This window comes from Bombus vancouverensis, chromosome 13, assembly GCF_051014615.1.
Source record: "Bombus vancouverensis nearcticus chromosome 13, iyBomVanc1_principal, whole genome shotgun sequence".
NCBI classification, from domain to species: Eukaryota; Metazoa; Arthropoda; class Insecta; order Hymenoptera; family Apidae; genus Bombus; species Bombus vancouverensis.
Genome location: NC_134923.1, coordinates 5,767,720 through 5,786,699, shown reverse-complemented (window position 1 = coordinate 5,786,699; position 18,980 = coordinate 5,767,720). Strand labels below are relative to the sequence as shown.

General features: G+C 35.0%; 1 protein-coding gene across 2 annotated transcripts in view; it reads right to left on the bottom strand.

The window, feature by feature from the left end:
- Nucleotides 1-18,980, bottom strand: part of Ror (tyrosine-protein kinase transmembrane receptor Ror) — a 353,434-nt gene that overhangs the window by 38,116 nt on the left and 296,338 nt on the right. For both annotated transcript variants that reach the window (XM_033339516.2, XM_033339507.2), the window contains exons 3-4: nucleotides 9,972-10,182; nucleotides 9,326-9,485 (exon numbers count right to left, since the gene is read on the bottom strand). In XM_033339516.2, coding sequence (XP_033195407.1) covers nucleotides 9,326-9,485; nucleotides 9,972-10,182 — 371 coding nt within the window. The remainder of the gene's footprint in view (nucleotides 1-9,325; nucleotides 9,486-9,971; nucleotides 10,183-18,980) is intronic.

The following is an 18,980-nucleotide window of genomic DNA, read 5'->3' as shown; positions in this document are numbered from 1 at the left end:
GGCTTTCCTCCCTTATTTCGTGGTTAGTCTTCCCGTGAATCTCCTCGCTCGATTCTTTCTGTTGACTGTCAGGAAACCTTTCTCTCTATGAGTTGTTGCATTTAGCTTCTGCAAATCTTCTTCTATGTGAATCTCTTTCTATCGAGTCTCTGTATCTTTTACATTCAGAATCCCTTTATGTTTCACATATTCAAAGTTCACCTTAAAATTTCTCTAATTTATTCAAGATTAACCAAACGATATCCAATTATATATTCTTAAATTAACAAAATTTAATTTAACTAATTTTATTAATTAATTAATAACAAATAATTAAATTACAAAATCATAATTCTTCACCCTGCTGCGTTCTTTCAACCATTACCGACCCAATTTTATTTTTCTACCATTAAAAATATCTCCAGCTTAAACGGAATATGAGAAAAATTCTTCCTGAAATGCATGCTTTCTCGCTTTAGTTTTACGTTGAACGTCTTCTTGAAACATCATAAATGCTTTTCATTTGCTGGAATGAGAGCAAGATTGAAATATAAAACTTAGAAGACCGCAGCAGGGTTAAGAGTCCTCCATGTTATTGAAATGAATAAAACGTCATCCAAGAATAATCTTCTCGAATGGCAAAACTTTCGACAGAGATTTTTATTCGAAGTTCCGTTTCACCTTCTCCTTATCGATCTTCCTGCACTGTTTTAAAATTCCGCGTACCAAGTCCCTCTTCTCTCTGTTTGAATTTCTCTCCATTAAAATTTCTCCCTCCCACTCTCCCTCTATCTGTCCCGCTTTCAACTTTGTGTTCATCAGCTTGTCCGTAAATCGAACTGCCTTTGAGCAAGGAGTGCAACGCGAGCAGAAACGCGCATTCACCGTGGTACCGTTAATGCGTTCACCGGACGCGACTGTCTTCGGTGACAGGCGAACTTTTTCGATTATTCTCGGTGTATTGGTTTTTCGCGCCGTATTCATGATCTTATTGCAAGAATGCAGGGGATGGTTGCGCAGCACGCGACCGCGGAAAATTTCATCGCGCGACCTCGAGTTATAATGCCGTTGATAATGAACGCGTCGTCGCTGAACGAAATTTGTTTGCGGTGAACGCTGTTTCAGTTAATGTGTTTTGTTGTATGGTGTGATTAATGTTTAACGAAATTCTATGGAAGTAGTTTGCAGAATGTTGATTGCTTACCGGGTAGATTGCAATGTACGTGCATACTCTTTACAGTTTTGTACATTTAAAGTTGCGATTTGTACATTGTACATTCGTTATTAATATTTGCAGACAGCGCTATCTCTGTATTTGTTGCCTCATATGAAAGAGGATGATTTAAATATCGTGCTGCTTGTTCTACATAGATTGAGAACATAGATCATTCGTTGTAACTTAACGTAAACAATTTTTCCCTGACAATAAAATTAAATTTGTACAATTTAATTTTCAACAAACAAGAAGCTTTCCTCCTCGTTTCTTAAATTGCATGCGGTCTTCTTTATATTTTTTAACGATTTCTGCTGCAATTAATAAATTTTACCATTTTCTCTATGATAAATTACAAGTTGCTTTTTTATCAAAACTAATACTCTCCCCTTTTCGTAACTTGATAAATTTCTTAAAAATATTGGCTGATTGCGCAAAATAATTATACGAAATAAATCTATTTCGCAGTTCGAACTGTTTCTATGAATTTGCTCGAACGCAAGTGAGTGTCCGAATATTAAACTGAAGTAAATTTTTGTTAAAAATCGCTTGTACAATTAAACGTTATCGATAGAACGAAATGGTTTACGTATTTTCAAGAAACAATAAATGATTTATATCTTCGTAGAATAAGCAACACGACATTTAAATTGTCCCCTCTTGTACGGAACAACGAATACAAAGATACTGTCATGTTCATACATTTTTTTATTAAAATACATTTTTCTTAAAAATCGGCAGTGTATCGATCACTGCGAATATTTACGTCTCGAAACATTTCCATTGAGAAAGAATCAGAGTCACATTTTCTACTTTACTATCTATCGATTAATCAATCATCCCTGTCACAAACGAGGCCATGTGCAACGAGAAAAGATCGAGACATCGAGAACTGTCTCCGTCATGGTGGAGAACGATTTTCCGTGGGTGAGGGAACCTTTTCAATTATTTCCGCGAAAATAGGCGGATCAAAGTTGCCAGCTGGCCTGGTCGGATTAATAATTCCAGAATTAATTAAAATTCGGCTAGAATGCCGTCGAAATAAGGGGCAGCGAAGCGAGAGTATCCGTCCGCCGGAATCGATATTAACCAGGACGGGTATAATTGTGAATTAATCGAATCAGCCGTAAAACGCGATCCTTCAAATTCGCTGAATATCATTTCCAAATCATCGAGGAGTATATCTACACGCTCCACCGACCGATGCAACTCGAAAAATATGCCGAAAAATTGGCGGTTCTACAGGGTTCTTTAGAATCATGAAAAATGATAAAAGTTGTACTTGATCACATTTTACGACTATTATTCATATCCCGTAGAAAATTGATTTACGAAATGTATTACAGCAGAATTTCGTTCGTTCTTTAACTCGAATAAATTTCAATATCTATTCGGCCTTTGATACAAGAATTCATAGCTGAAGGCGAATTTAGACTTTAACACTTTGATGTGTATGCGAGTGATTCATCCACGCTGGGAGGTGTAAACTTTTCTTGCTAGAATTGCCCTTGCGGGTTTTCGATCACGTTCAGATCAGAACCCAATGTTGTTCATGGTAATAATCCTGTTCCGAAATCTTGAAACCATTTTTTTGTAGTGGCGACTGTGTGAAAACTGTCCCATTGAAAATTTGTCTTTTCGTCTCCTGTTTCCATTATGAAAAGACTATAATTCGGCATGTAACATCTTCTGATATTTTATAGCGTTTAATCTACTCTTTACAAAAGCAATTTCACTTAATATATCCAGGAATGATCAATAGATTTTGGTGATATTGAAGAAATAGTGTGTTTCAGTCCATAATTATTCATAGCAGTATAGTACTCACTGAACGAATAATTTTCTCCGAACTTTCTGAAATTTTCGAGTGAACATCATAATAGTTATGTCTATAATAGCTATAATACGATCATCGTTGAACAGAGTAAAACGATAATTTCTAAAGCAAGAGAAAATACATGAGCTCATAACACCGAAAATGTATGCACTTTTTCAAGTGCGTTACAAAAATTGTTCTTGTTATAAGAAAGAAAGAAAATGAGAAGAAGCAGTTTTAGTTTTCTTTCGTTTTTCTTTCCCACTGCTTGTGTTCGTTTCACAGCCATTTTACCCTTCTCTCGTGCAAATAAAAGAATCGATTGTAAATAATAGAGAACTCGACGCGACTCGGAATTATATGAAAAATTATGGACAGTAACTTGAATATTCATCAACGTTGAACGATGAACGGCGAACGGGGACGGGTCGATCAGCGCGGAAAATTTCGCGAGATTCTCTTTCAATATGCAGAAAACATGAACGCTCGTGGAAGCCGGCGGTGACGCGTAAAATCGAATACAATTATTATGTGGGAAAGTTCTTTCCGTTCGGTGCGATAAATGATCGCTGTTTGTTTCTCTTTTACTCCCTTTTTTACTCTTGTAGTATTATTCTTTTAAATGTAGCGTTCCCTAGTTGCGCATGCAAGGGCCTCGTTTGAATTTGTAAAATTGAAAATTTTGCTCGACTCAAAGCATTTTGCGAGGCTTTTTTACGATAGATGTTGTGTAAAGTATCCTTTCCATTGCAATTGGTTTCATCACTGAATCGTTTAATCATCTGTAAAGAGAACTTTGTTCGCTTCTGTGGAAAAGAGATTGCAATCAATTTCAGACTTTTACCTTGATTTGAAATGCAGAAATTAATAATCGTTTTATTTATAATAATTATTGCATAGAGTAAAATAATTATTATTAGAGAAAAAGGAAATAATAATTCCCAAATAATGTAATGATTATTAAAGGGTTGGTTTGTTGTTTTCGTGTGATAGTAGATTAATAAAGTATTACGGATTTAGTTAACAAATAACAAATCAAGAATAAGAGGAATAAATTTAAAAAAAGGATATATATGTATGTATAATTTTGTACTAGTGGTATCACAGAGGATTGCTTTATAAAAAAAATCTTAAAATACTTCTAATAACATCCTGATAGGATAATAAATATCTAATTATAATAATGTAGCCACTATTTGTCGCAGCCTACGATATAATATATGATAATCTAAATTGCGTTTTATTACCGCGAAGTCACGGTTTTAAACGTTCCACGCGATACTATAACAAACACGTGAAGGTTCTTTAAAAGATCTCATCCGACAGATTAAAGTAAACACGAGAACTTGGGTGGCAGGGTTTCACGATAACTAAGTGTTCAGCCTCTTCGTTAAAAACTCGATGGCAACGTGGATAAGTGAATTAGGAAAGTGCAGGTCGGACGTCCTTTTAGCGTAGCCATTTACCTTGTCCAATTTTCCCTTCTCTGTGCATGCTACATCATTGTTTCTGCGTAAAAGGTTGGCGAAGAAGGTGTCTGAATATTGTACATTTATATACTTTGTATGATTATTTTTTAATTTTATTCATATTATAATCATTAGATTTCTATTTCGTATCATCTTAAATATTCCATCTTATCTTTTCCTTTCTTTTTGTTAAAAACTTCAAACATACCTCAAGTCTACTTTCAACCACTAAACTCACCCTTCTATCTTTCCAGATTTCACGACGCTCCTACGTTCAAAAAAACCTCATTTCACCGCAAGGAATCAATGTGAGCCACTTGCCAACCTCTTCCTAAATTACATGTAATCCAGTTGCCCGCATTTCCAAGGGACGGTACCAGCCCTGAGTTTCGAACACACGTTCCAGTTCCGCCGAATACTTCTTCAACAGAGCGTTACCTCTTCCCATTTAAATCTCCGTCACAGCTGTAGTGGCGCTTTACTTCACGAATCATTACGTTCCACGCCACTTAAACAGGTCAACACCATCCCCCGAAAGCAACACCTTGCCATAAAAGGCCCACTGACGCTCGCGCGCAACGCAAACTCGTTCCGATCGTGTACCAGCGGCAAACAGTTTCGACACGGCTTATTAGGCCCGCCCTGAATAATTGAGCACCGTGTTAATTAACTCGACTTCTCGCCCCTTTTCGAATTAAACATTAGAGAAAGAGAGAAAGAGAGAGAGAGAGAGAGAGAGGGAGAGAGAGAGAGAGAGGATGATGCGATGAGCGACGTTGATCTCCAACCAAAAACCATCCAACGATTAAGTTCGAAATTGCGAAGTCTTGTTTACATTAAGCAAGTAAATCAATGTTGGCAGTTTGATTACTTCGGGTGATTTTCAATTGCTTTTTTATCTTGTTCTTTCTTATCTATCTATCTTTTTTTATCGACATAAATAAATCTTTGAGATTTGTGGAGATATATAAAAGGATCGTTAACGACATTCTATTTGGCTTAAAATATTTAAAATATTAAAATTGTCCTTTCATTTTTTGTTCTTTTAGTTACATCTACTTATTTATGTAGAGCCTCCTTAACTTGTTAACAAGTTAATAGTTTAATGTGCGATATTAAATAACACAATAATACGATATCGTAAATCTCTGTGCTATATTTCGCTCAGCAATTAAAAGAACATGCATTTCTGAAAAACTAATACTTTTGAATCGCGTCGTTTGTAGATATAATTAAACCACTATCTATTCTATCCTATTATATAGTAAATAATTTAATAACAGAAATTCTTCCTATAAAATTTCACCACTCTCTGTTCCATTCTTCTCTTATCATTCGGTTTTCGTCTAGTCGAAAAAAAAGAAAAAAAGAAAGAACAAATAAATAGAAAATGAACATGCTGCCGAAACAAAAATCTCCCAGCAACTTATATCGAGACTGAACTTGTCAAACAAATCATTGCCAGGATTTTCACTGAGGCTCGTATCAACGACGCGTCCTCTCAAAGGATCAAAAACGAGGGGCGCAGTACGGGGGATCGAAACGAGTGGAAAGAACTTCGAATCTTGCCGGATCGGGGAGGAGAGTACTAGCAGAGTTTGACTTGCAGAGTGCTAATATTAAAGTTCCGCGTCGCCAAGGGTTTCCAAGGCTTTGGCCATCGGGTCCATCGAGGGGCGACAAGCGAAGAAACGTTCTCCTCCGTGCATCGGCCCACTCTCGCTGTCGATTAGATTAGAATTTGTTAGGGGTGTCGGCCGGTAACTTCGTCAGAGGAACGCTGTCAGTTTTGTTTCATCGCTGGCGGGCAAGGCAGCGTTTCGAAAGTTCCTCTCGCGCGAAATTCCTCTTCGAGACACCGGGCGAAAACTTTCCGGCTGAATACCGACTTATAAGGGACGACAAGCTCCACGGGGATGAGGCTGAATTAGCCCTGGCATCGGCCTTAATACGCCTTCGAAGCTTGTTTCCTTCGCCCTTCTTCTTCTCATTCTTTCTTGTTTTCTTTTTTTTTTAGGAGAAGGGGGGGACATTTGTGTCTCTGTGGTGGGGAATATGACATTCTTGGGCTTGTCGTTGCGTTGAAAAATTTAGAATAAGGTTGTAATTTGTCCGTTGCTTCATTCGTGTTTACAATCTCAGTATAGTTTTGAAGGTACGCGATGAACGTGTTAAGGTGGATTTTGTGAGACTTTTAATAGATAAATTGGAATTTTTCGTCCTTGGAAAATCGTGTATAATTAACGTTAGGATATACACGATAATTACAATTTTTTCCATGATATACTTTGTTCCATTCTATTCTATAGAAGATTATATAATTGAAGAAGAAAAATTCTTCTGATAAAAAAGATTGTCCTTCGAAATAGCACAAAGAGTATCGAAAAACAACACTGAGCTTTCCGTACAGGAAGCAACGTCGTACATTCTGCTCAATTCAATTCTCTGTTCGGAGAATTGAATTCGCGGTACATCTTGCAGCTTCTTTGGGCCGAAAACAATGGTGAGAAGAAACTCTAACAGCCTGGAATTGGAAGAGACTCTTAGCGGTACAGCACGGTTCTTCCAACGTTTCAAGCGTTGGCGACACATCCGTGAAAATAGATTAGAACTTGTTGATGGTGTCGCGTTTGAACTTTGTTGGAAAACGTGGTAGGCCTGTTCTAATTACCACCGTACACGGAAACCGTATACAGGAGCTATTAACACGCAGGTGTGCTGTGAAAGAGATAGTAGAAACGAAAGAGGTTTAATTGCGTTCGTGTTGCTAAAACTTTTTAATTCTCTACTTTTTTTTAGAGAAACGTTGCAAATATTTGGTCACTTTATTTAGAGAATAAACGTCAGGAATCGATAAATGAACATAAATTTTTCAACAGTGTCTAGAAATTGTGTGTTGCAAATTATGTATTACTATACAAAATAATGCAGCGATCGATATAGCGACCAGAGACAGCGTAAATGTAAAGTTTAAATTACAAAATTTTAATTAAAAGCTAATAATAAAATTCATTTTATCTACTGGAAAATAAATAAAAAGCAAACTAAACATTACTATAGAATGTAAAATAAGTAATTATTATATGTATATATATTCTTTGGATAATAAGTGAACACAAGTCTAGAATAAAATCCAGAAAGTATAATATATGTTACGAATTATTGTACAAGAACGATGCGCAGTAGATGTATCATAATAACTAAAAATAGGATAAAAGATATTTCAAGTTTTTATTGCCTAATTCATTTTGTGCAATATGCACGGAAAGTGTCGATATTTTTCTATTAAACTAATAATTCTGTAAAGTGACGACTTTTGTAAATAAATTGAGGTTTCTCGAGTAAGCACTCGTAAAATTTTGGCAGTAAAGTAAAAGTTAATTGATAAACTGACGGACGTAGGAATTTGCATCTTAGAAAATGGTGTTTTCATACGTATATAGTTTCATACATCATGAAGGCACTTCATTTGGTTGCAATTCGCTAACTTTGCGTGCAATGTGTTTCAGAAGCAGATGCTTTATGAGTTTACGACTTGTCAGAACGTTTGTAAAGAGCACGAGGAATTTCCCTGCACGTCGCATCCTCGTAAACTTGGTCATGAAATTGCTACTGGGAAATAGTTAAATAAACTTCATTGATGACAGATAAATTCGTACTTATTTTAGCGTTTTCATACGTATGGATTTTTCATAAATATTTCATTCATATAAACATCTTATGGTTCAACCCACATAAATATTTGGTACTTCTATAAATTGTTATAACATTTTTATGAATATTTAAATGAGGAAAAGAGAAATCTATGATTTCTGACATCTTCGAAATAAATAAGTAGCTTTAATGTATTACTGTATATGAAAGAAAAATTCTCATATTCATACAATAATATTAGATTTCTCAACGATTAAAATTCAATGAATTCAATGAATTGAATATTATCTCTGAATAAAAAATACACTAATATTGGTGAAATTGTGAAATATCCTTTATCTATTTTTTATATCTACTATATTTTATTGTATTAATGAAAGAAATATTATTTTGATTCGCTATGTGTACAGCAACATGTATTTTTAGAAAATAAATAAAATATTTTGAAATAATTTAAACAATATTCTAATGTTTCAAGTTTTGCCTTATTCGAAACATTGTCCCAAAAAAATGGCCAAAGTCGGCGTTTCGACGTTTTTTTCTCTAAAAGGAATCACTTTGCCCGGGGGAATCAATTTCCCCTCACGTCCTCGCCGAGTAGACGTCAAAAGGGAATTTCGATGAGTCGAATTGACAGCTTTACGATCCTCCGTTAAAGCTTCCTATATTTCGCACGTCTTCGCTCGAGATCACGAAAAGCTTTTCTTCGTCATCATAGATACTTGTTCGAAATCGTGAAACGTTTACCCACGGACTGAATTCGAACTCTCCGATTGAAGAATAAAGATACAAATACATACATATTTAGTTTGATGCAAACAAATAGTTTCACTGATGATCGTGTCTGTAGAAGAAAGCTAAAATAAATCTAGTTTTTCGTATCAATACAATTGAATTTTGTCAGTGTTATCTATCTTTCATTCTTTAAATTTTGCCCTTTCGAGTTTTAATCTCGGTTTTATTTCTTCCGAATTTTAGTTTTTGATCTGGTTGCAATTTTAATCTCGTTTCTAATTGTTCGTTATTCTAGCTGATTTCATATTTCTATTATTGAATGCTTTGTTAAGTGACAATACTCCTATATCTTTCAAGTAAGTTTAAACAAAGATCTAGTAAATAATTGTTGAATAATTATTATTGGTGGATAGTTGTACAAATATTTGGTAGGATATTTTTAATTCATATTTGACTCACCGTGTCTGCTTTTGGACGAATCGACGCGAAGGGTTCCTTCGCTTTGGATCTGATCCTTCCCATTCGTTACACGACAAGCATAGAACCCTATGTCAGAGACATCTAAGTTGACGATTTTTAGGCGGCTTCCGGCGATGTTCTTCGCAGCATGTTCATGTGTCTGAGGAATACAAATATTTTCTCTTTTTTTTCCTATTCACATTACATATATATGTATAATAAAATATATTTAATAAACAATAACATAAAACAAGGCTAGAAATAGTAAAATATTTTTGATGTTATTTCAAGATATTTTATCTAGTATAAACATGATCTATACTTTGGTACAACGTACTCCATCTACATAGGTATTTCTACATCTCATATACATACATACATATTTCTGCATTTGGCCAATGTAAAGCACAAATTTTTAACTCTCCTGTTCTCACTGTAGTCTCATGGGTACATGTTTATAATTACGAAAGTTAGAATGTTATTCTCATTAGAAGTTACGTGTAAAATTGCAAATATTCCTAAAAAGTCCTTTTATTGTATAATGTTAGGTTATTTGTACGAATTTTTTATTTGCCGTTTATTTCGTATTTATAATAGGAGGAAAAATTAAAGGTAAATATTTGTGATTAATAAATGTTGATATTACCTGCGCAGGTATCTTCTTTATAGTGATCTTGGGCCGCTTTTCTTCGAGAGGTGCTTCGTTCTTGTACCATTTGATTCTAGTTGGCGGAGGATCACCGACAACCTCGCATCGCATGTGCACTACACTACCGGCATCTCTCGAGATATTAGTCAAAGTGCGTATGAACTTTAACGTGCCACTTTTGGCTCCAGATACAGCTTCCATGTCAGTTCTATAAAGTAAAAGAACAATAAATTAAAACACTTCATATACGATCAAAATAAAATATTCTTATATCTCTGACGAGGTAAGTATCACTAATATGTTACCAAACATTATGGTATTTAAATATTTCAAAATAACAGATCGGTATTTAACTTTGTTTATTTCCTTAGATGAAAGGTCTTATAAAATGTATAACTTTATAAATACTTTTAAATAAACCACCATTTTCTATCGTTATAAAATTGCAGAATAGTATTAGGCTGAATAATAATTTATTAGATCGAGTAGCAAATTCAGTCGTGTTTCCTCAAAAGAGTACGTTGAGCGCTGTTAATTAAGTCTTTAAACAACTTTTATAGCATTCTTCGAAATGGTATAGAATATATGCAAATGATATATATATATAGCAAAAAGTGAATAAATTTATTAATCAACCCAAAGTAGTATTCTACGTAGAATATTGTAAAATATTGTATATTTAATTCGTGATGTTTGCTGCGCCAGCGAAAATGATAATAACCAAGGTTACGCCATTAATCATTCTTTAATATGATTTTAAAAAGTAAACTCCGGCAAGTATACGCTGATGATACATGTTTTCCGAGCACCCGTTGGAGTGCTCTCATTGAAATGTATGAGCAACATGTTGTCGCGAGAAATGGACCAAAGAACGCTCAGGACACACGGGTTAAATTTTTTATCAGTCAACAGTTTACATGCTCCGTTTAGCATGATTACAGGCGTAGAGTGAAGCGACATATCAAAAATTCAACGATTATTATACCTTGTATTTGGATTTTTACAACGTGTAAAGCCCTGGCGCGGGAAAACATTTTCCACCATGACTGGATATTTGTTACGATGCCTCTTACACAAGCATATTACAAGCGTTGCCTGGAAGCATTTATTAAAATGCACAATAAATCGTGCCGCTTAAAAATATTTCGTGTTTTAAAAGCCGCGTAATGGCATATAATATTATAGAAAAAAAGGAAAAATAAAAAATAAAATGGATACACGAAGTAGATTGTAAAATTAATATAAAAATAAAATCGAGTTGCTGAAATTAGAATTTTCGAAAATAGATATGTAATTTGAAAGACTTCGATTTTCAACGAATTTTGTTAAAAAATGAAAACAGTAAATAGGTAAATAAGTTAAAAGATAAAAGTAAATTGCTGCAATTAAAATTTTAGGGAACAAATGATAAAATTGAAATACTTAAACTTTGAATTATTTTTATTAAAATATGAAAAATATGTATATGTAGGTCTGTTCGTCTGTTTCGATCTAAATTATTCGTTAAAGGAAAAGATATTTTATATTTTTCTTTTTTAATAATCTTTTAATGTATACATTGTTCGATATTGTCAATATAACACATCAGTCTAAAAAATATTTTTATACTTCTAATATTATGTAATAGAAAATAAGTGAACTTTCGTATCGACGTTATACAACAGGCTGACAAATCAAATAAATTGCACGGAGAAGATAAATGCCAAAGACCGAGATTTTTGTAAAATGCATAGTACACTATGTTACTTTAAATATTTCATTCCTAAAATATCATATGAAAAGGGAAGTAATTTAATTATCTAGATTATGAAATAAAAATAAATTTTGATACAATTAAAAGTTATCGAAATAGAGCGTACATAGGGTGACAAGTATTCAAAGAACAAATTAACTAAATGCCAAATTTTCTCTTTTAAACTTCATCGCAGGTATTATTGCGAAATATAAATAATTATTGGGAAATATTCCGTAAATTCTTTATTTGAAAATGCCTTGCGTTTTAATAACGATAAATCGATAATATCCAAAGCGCATTGCACTGTACATTGCATAGTACGTTGTATTGCAGCAGGATTTTAAAAAATCCAAGGAGATTCCAATCAAAGAAGATGCAGATGAGCAAAATAACGGGCAAAATCAAAGTTCCTATAGCATCTAGAATTTTCTGGAGATAATTTTCCTCGAGATCTAATCTTGTAAAGAATGCTTCGATTAAAAGCTTGCTTAAAATTTATACTTAAAATTTCCCAAACGAATCTATTTCTTGTTCATAAGGTACAAGTTCATAAATCATACTGTATTAAATTTTTATTTAAAAAAAAGTGAAGAAAAATACACAATTTTTCTCCTCTATTGGCTATCTCCGTTATATTTCACGCAGACGAAATTCAATTCGAGATCCATTGGCATAACGTGGACGGCAAATTTCTCGATGTGGCAGGGTTAAATTTAATCCGGCTCCAATAACCGAAACACAAAATCCACTTGAACTACCCACTCTCTCATACTCTGCTGTCACATTAAATCATAGTTATCTAACCATGCCAATGAGACTCAATTGATTCATTGTTCGATGCTGTGAAACAAAAGAACTAAAACAAAAGTAAAGAAGGGAGAGAAACAAAGAGAATGTGCTTTCGAGTAAAAGTGCGTTTCGATTAAGCGAACGAATGCTTGTTGCCTACTTTAGTAAAATTAATGCAGTCCACACACTTCTGTTTAAAAGCTTTAAAACACCTTCTGTCTTTTATAAAACTTCGATATTTGATGCAGATTCCTAAGCTTGAAGCGTGGACATACTTTTTAGTAAAATTCATGATACACTCGCGTCTGACACTTTCTTTATCGCATAATGTATCCTGTTAGGCGACATCTCTTTATGGTTTGATAATTACGTAACTTTCCGTAATTTTCAAGAAAATATAGATACCCTTCTAAGATTTTTGAGCGACGATGTACATTGCACGAACACGCGGGAAATTATAAATTGTTAAGGTTTATAATTGTTACGACGACGTGAATGCATGAATCACTATACATTTCCTATTTTAAAATCTACCACGTGAGCAGTACATATTTAATAATTATAATTATATGATTATATGAGAAATCTAGATGAAACAATTTTTTTTAGAAATTTTTCAACGTAGTTATAGCATCACACCACTATTTTAATGCGCCGTGAAACAGTTAAAGTGTAAACGACGAATTGGCGATTGTTCGTTTATTTGCTAATCGTACGTACGAATTCTCTTAGAATGCACTAAAAATACTCCAAAAATGTTTGCTCGATTCTTATAAATACATTTGCGAGCAATTTTCTCGCTGGGCGTTTACATTAAACGAGCACGAACGAATGCTGTTGCTTTCATTTTATGTTCCTGCTCGTTTAAACGCACCTTGATAGACACAGAGAGCACTAACACGAAACGGACCAGTGTCCCTGACGGATTTTTATGCAACGGCGATCCCACGTCAGATGCCCTCAGGGCGGTCAGCGTTTCCACCCACATGCAGATCGATCTCTGCAGCCACTTCGTGTAACCTCGCCGCTAACAATGTAACTTGAAGGGGATCGTTAAAAGCAGCCAAGTTTTCGGCCTTTGAGTCGCTCAGCTTGAAAGTTTCGCCCGATTGGCGAAGGAATTTTGATTATGTCGATAATGTGAAGGAAAAGCGAAAAGGGAGCTATGTTTCTTTCTCGCAGAAATTCGTGTTTATAAAGGCCACACGCTTTCTGTTGCTTCGTATTTTGTCTTTTGCATTTTATCGTATTAAAAAGTATATTGTCATAAAAATATACTCTTATTATGCATCCAAGAAACAATTCCCCTAGAAAGAAAATTGTACGTTTTTGATGGATTAGGTCGAAAGAGACTGTACGTTAAGAGACCACTAAAGAAAGAGAATACGAACCGGAAAACATTGTAAGAGGATCTGTAAGGGAATAATATTTCCGCGTGTGTCTCTTGTCTCGATCAAGCGGGCAAAGACGATGAAATCTTGGCTAGTCCATTTCCAGAAACACTCGAGTAAATAGCGCGACCCTGGTGATCGTACATCACCAGGGCGATAAGGGAAAGTTCTGGTCATGCATTATTTCGCGGCGCGCCACCACGCGAAAGGGCGAGAAGAATAGGGTGCCGGTCCATTAACATATTCATACTTAATATTCCAGTCGCAACGTCGCGCGACAACGTCCGCCGTGCCGGATTTATATTGCCCTAATATACGCGATTACTTTCTCCCCCGTGCGTCGAGATCTACCGGAAGTCACGATTGATTGCGACTTCCACTAGAGCTCCGTGCATCCTCCTTCGTTTACGGACACGTATCTTCGAGATGGAAGTGGTTAAAGGAAAGATTACGGCAGTTTGTTTTACACTGACAATGAGAGATACACTGCTGCTTAGAATTATTCGAACGACTGGAAAGATCGATGAATTTGAATAATTGCAATTTAAGACGGTCATCGACGATTCTCTTACGTTTTCCACAAATTTGAGAAACTCGTTAATAATAAAGAGAATGATCCGAGAAGGCAGCTGTATGAATGAAGTATCGCCAGGGATGGAGTATAAATTTCGCTTTCGGCAACGATATATTCAACACGCGACACTCTATTTCCCTTGTACGAGTTACAGTCAAAATTTATCCTCAAGTTTCGCCCTTTCAAGCTCGATGCATCTGCTTAAACGAGATCCTTCGCTAATACAACGACGAATGACGATCATGTAAAGGGCTTTTCAATTCGTGTGCACGTCAGATGCACAGAGTTTGTCTTGGAAACATGAAACTAGGTACACAGAGTCGATTGTTGTTTCCCTTGCGATTAATTAAACTGCAGCCTGCTCGAAAATTCCATCGTTCGTTCCTTTGTTTTCGCAACAACACCGGTTTCGAATCCAGTCAATTCTCGTTCCGATCAATCACGGCGTAGCCGCTGTTTTGCTGTTTCAAAAGTTATCGCGTAAAATTCGATTGAAAAGGAAAAAGAGACAGATTAAACCGTACAATTTTTAAACGTTCCAGACGGAACGGTTAATCGAATCCATCGCCTAGTTCCGTTTGCCTTTCTGGTCTCACGATCAATTTGAAATTTAATCGAATCGTGTACGATCAGGTTAATGAATTTTTCAATTTATTACCGCGTCGTTTCCACGTTTCTTTGCTGTGGTTAATGGAAAATTGATTTCGTTGATCCGATGCACTTTCAGTTCTTGATTTTGCCAAGTTTCAATCGCCAGTTTAACATGCGAATATGTTTTTGTTTATTTTATTATTATCTTTGGTTTTGAAATTTTTCAGCTCTTCCTGTGCTATTCGAAGTTTTGGTAAATAATATACGAGTGTTTTTCGCAGTCAGTAAAATGCTATAGGTTCATATGTTCGTTAAAATGCTTTTTCTTTCTTAAAATAAATTAGATAATAGGAATTTTAACGTTTCAGTATTTTTGTCAGTTATTAATGTTTCAAATGAAAGCAGTATATATAAAGTCGAAACGCAGACATTTGTACATAAAAGATATCTCTGGCCATTAAAATAAAACTAATCGATCAATCTTATAAGATATTTTCAATCGATACAATTGTCGACCTGTCGAATAAAATGGAATATCTAAAATTTTCATATAGACATACACAGTACATTAGGTATTACAGTTTTCGACGGTTGAAATGAAATCATCAAATTCTTGAAATATACGCGTTTCTATATAAAATTTCGCAATCACTCGTATAAAATTATTAACACTGAAACGCACTCATATAAAATAAAATGTGTGCTTTATATTCTAAAATACTCGTGTCTCTACATAAAATATATCAACCCGTATCGAAAAATATCTGTATAAAATAAAATAACGTACCTCTTGAAATAAATCTGAAAATCTCTTATTCTATTTGTATCGTATTTCCTTTATAATGGAAAACATTAAATAAAGTAAAACTCGTTACGATTCTCCCATAAATACTAAAAATAGATATGCTAATATTTATACAAGGCAGTATAGACAACGTAAAAGAAATTCAATTCCAAAAGGTTTAATAAAAATATCAGCCTCTTAAAAACCTAATCTCCTTAATCTTAAAAACTCCCTCCCTCTCTCTCTCGCTCTCTCTCTCCAAAATAGCTTTCAATTATCTAAGCAAAATTATCAACGTTCCAGAAAGGCAGTCACGCCCTTACAATATAATCAGAATTCTCGATCTGTCGCATAATTACCAACGATACTGATGTATATTCGAGCGACTAAAACAGCTACTAAGGCCAGTAATATCGTCCATCAAGCATCACGAAACTGTCACAGTAGCCCATAGCCGTTCTTAGGTATCGAGCAAGTGGAGCGCACTGTTACGCAAACCGGAAGCTACCCCTTGGCGCGCAGAGGCAATCACCACGTTTGCCAAGGCATGCGTGTGCGTGTTCCTCGTTCGACACAAGGACACGCGCGTCCACTCGTGTACGCACGTGTTTACACACTGGAACGTGATTGCATACGACCGTGGCGAGTAACTAACCCCCGTTGGTTATTGAATATAAATCAAGCTATGATCACTAAGTCATCGGCAAGTTCCGGTGCACCTGTGGCCTTCAGGGTTAACCGTTCTTGACCCACGAATCGTTTAAATTGTGTAAAATGATAATAACCCTTTACAGAAATCGTGTTTGTTCTGTTTCCGGTAAAGAGTATGATTTTGATCGCTTTGTGAAAAGAACGAAGAGTTATGTTAAATAGAGGAAATCGAATTGAAAGTTTTCCTTCTGAACATTCCTACAGTTGTAAACTATTCATTTTCGAAATACACGATTCTATCTCTTTTTATCTAAGTAGGAAAAATGTAGTAAAAAGGAAGTAATTTTCGGAATCCTCCCATTTTCTAAAACATTTATGTTTTTATTTAATCAAATCAAAGATGAATTGCGAATGCGTGGGCGCTGAGATGAAACATTAATTCCGAATGATTGTGTATGCCACGCTTTTGAATTTTTACGTTTTTTGGAATTTTTTTCAATTTTTCTTCCAATTCTTGAAGCATGTCGAAGAGAATAAAACTAGTTGTTATTTTAAGTAAAAGAAGTACTTTAAGTGCGTCAAGTGCTTACATCACAGGTAAATCAAATTAGACAGAACTTTCCATATAAATAATTAAATAGTGATTTGCTTGTATATTTAAGTGGAGAGAATAAAAAAGCGTTATTCAATTTTATAGGTTGTAGTGAATCCTTTCTCAAATCAAATGTTCATATAGCAAACTAATATTATATATTTCTATCCCAGTTTCTTCATCTTTATATTATCAATAAAATGTTCAACTAACTCGAAACACCTAAAGGTTCTAACTTCCTATATCACAAACGTAACAAACCTGTATTATAGCGTCTAGACAATCTCGTCAAACCTTTGCTTTATTTCAAAACCTTAAGATCAACAGAAAATCGTCGTGATTTTGTCGAATAATCGCGTTTAATCGTGTCTCGTCAACGTCGTCGGCAACTCGCTATACTTTCTTTTATTTTTCCCTGGCTAACCATCCCTTTTTCCACGTCTCGGTCGATTTTACGCGCTGCCATTAGAGGATCATCAAATTACAGGGGATTAAGGGGGAGGGGATGGTGGAGAACACGAGGACAAAAAGTTACGCCCGCGGAAGTTTCGCAAAATTGAAATCACCGGTGCATGCATTAACGACGTCCCGACCGGTTTTCAACGTCAAACGACACGGGACGAAATTAACAGCGCTCGCGAAATTCGCCGTAAGGGTGACACAGGATTGGCGGAGGTCTGGAAAAAGACCTGGCCAGTTCCTCCGTGTGTTTACCATGCAAAGTAATTCTATGCATTTTGAGGAGGCGGCGTTTTCGTCAGTACGTTCGTGGTGTCGCCGCGGCTCTTGCTCTCGTAACTGGCGAAATCTCGATAAACGCGGGAAAATCGTGGAAAGAGTGGAAAGAGTAACTCCTGTTTTATATTCAAAGTTCGGGAATTTCGAACGAATGCGCTGTTGCTGCAAGAGATATCGGAGAAGGGCTCTTTGCTTTTTCATAGCGATTTCTGATAAACAACGACGAATGTTAGTAATAGTTTGCGATAGACGTAAATATTTATAAAAATATGAAAAATTAAACTAACTCGCTTGCTCTTCGAGCTCTAAACTTTTCAATCAATACACGATCAATGAATACATGATTAATGCATTAAAATGTTAAAACGTTGTTACTAGGAATAAACGTCAAGTATAATTGCCAAGAATAATCAACAGTTTGCACAGTCATCATATAGCGAATTTTGAGATATTTTAACAAACTAAAATTACCGAGCTAAACATGTTCTGCATAGTACATGGCATCTAATTAGATTCAAGGTAATATCACGTATATAATAATCAATTGTGTAATTATGTTTCTGTCTCGATAAAACAAAACATTAATATTGGCAAAAAGTCTCGTATAATTAAAATAATTGCAAAAGCGGAAATACCAATCATTTTGATGTAGTTATTTGTTTCTTATCAATTCAATATATACTGTTGAAAATTGTGGATCTTAATCGCCGAAATAAAAGTAAAGGAACACTAAGGTTACACTTAGAATTCATATTAAAATAGTTTTAGATTTAGTTAATAAAGGATTTCCAGGATTTTCCTCGATATACATTTGCACGCGTCTCAGCACTTTCTTTGCCTCCATCTTCCATATCACACTGCCAACGGAACAGTTACATTCATCTGTTTTTCGAGACGCTGTGCACACACATACTTCCATACACTCATATTCACATAAGTGTGTCACTACTACATGGCTAATTTAGTCTAGCACACAAAATTATACACATCTCAATATATATCTATTTCTAATAAATTTCTTTAAATTATCCTAAGAATTTTATGAATTTTGTGAAAATGTCTTTGAACATGTTTCACCGTTGCATATCTTATCACTCGTGTATTATACAGCAATAAATATATCGCTCGGAAAAATGCTACCCAAAGAATATGATATCAACC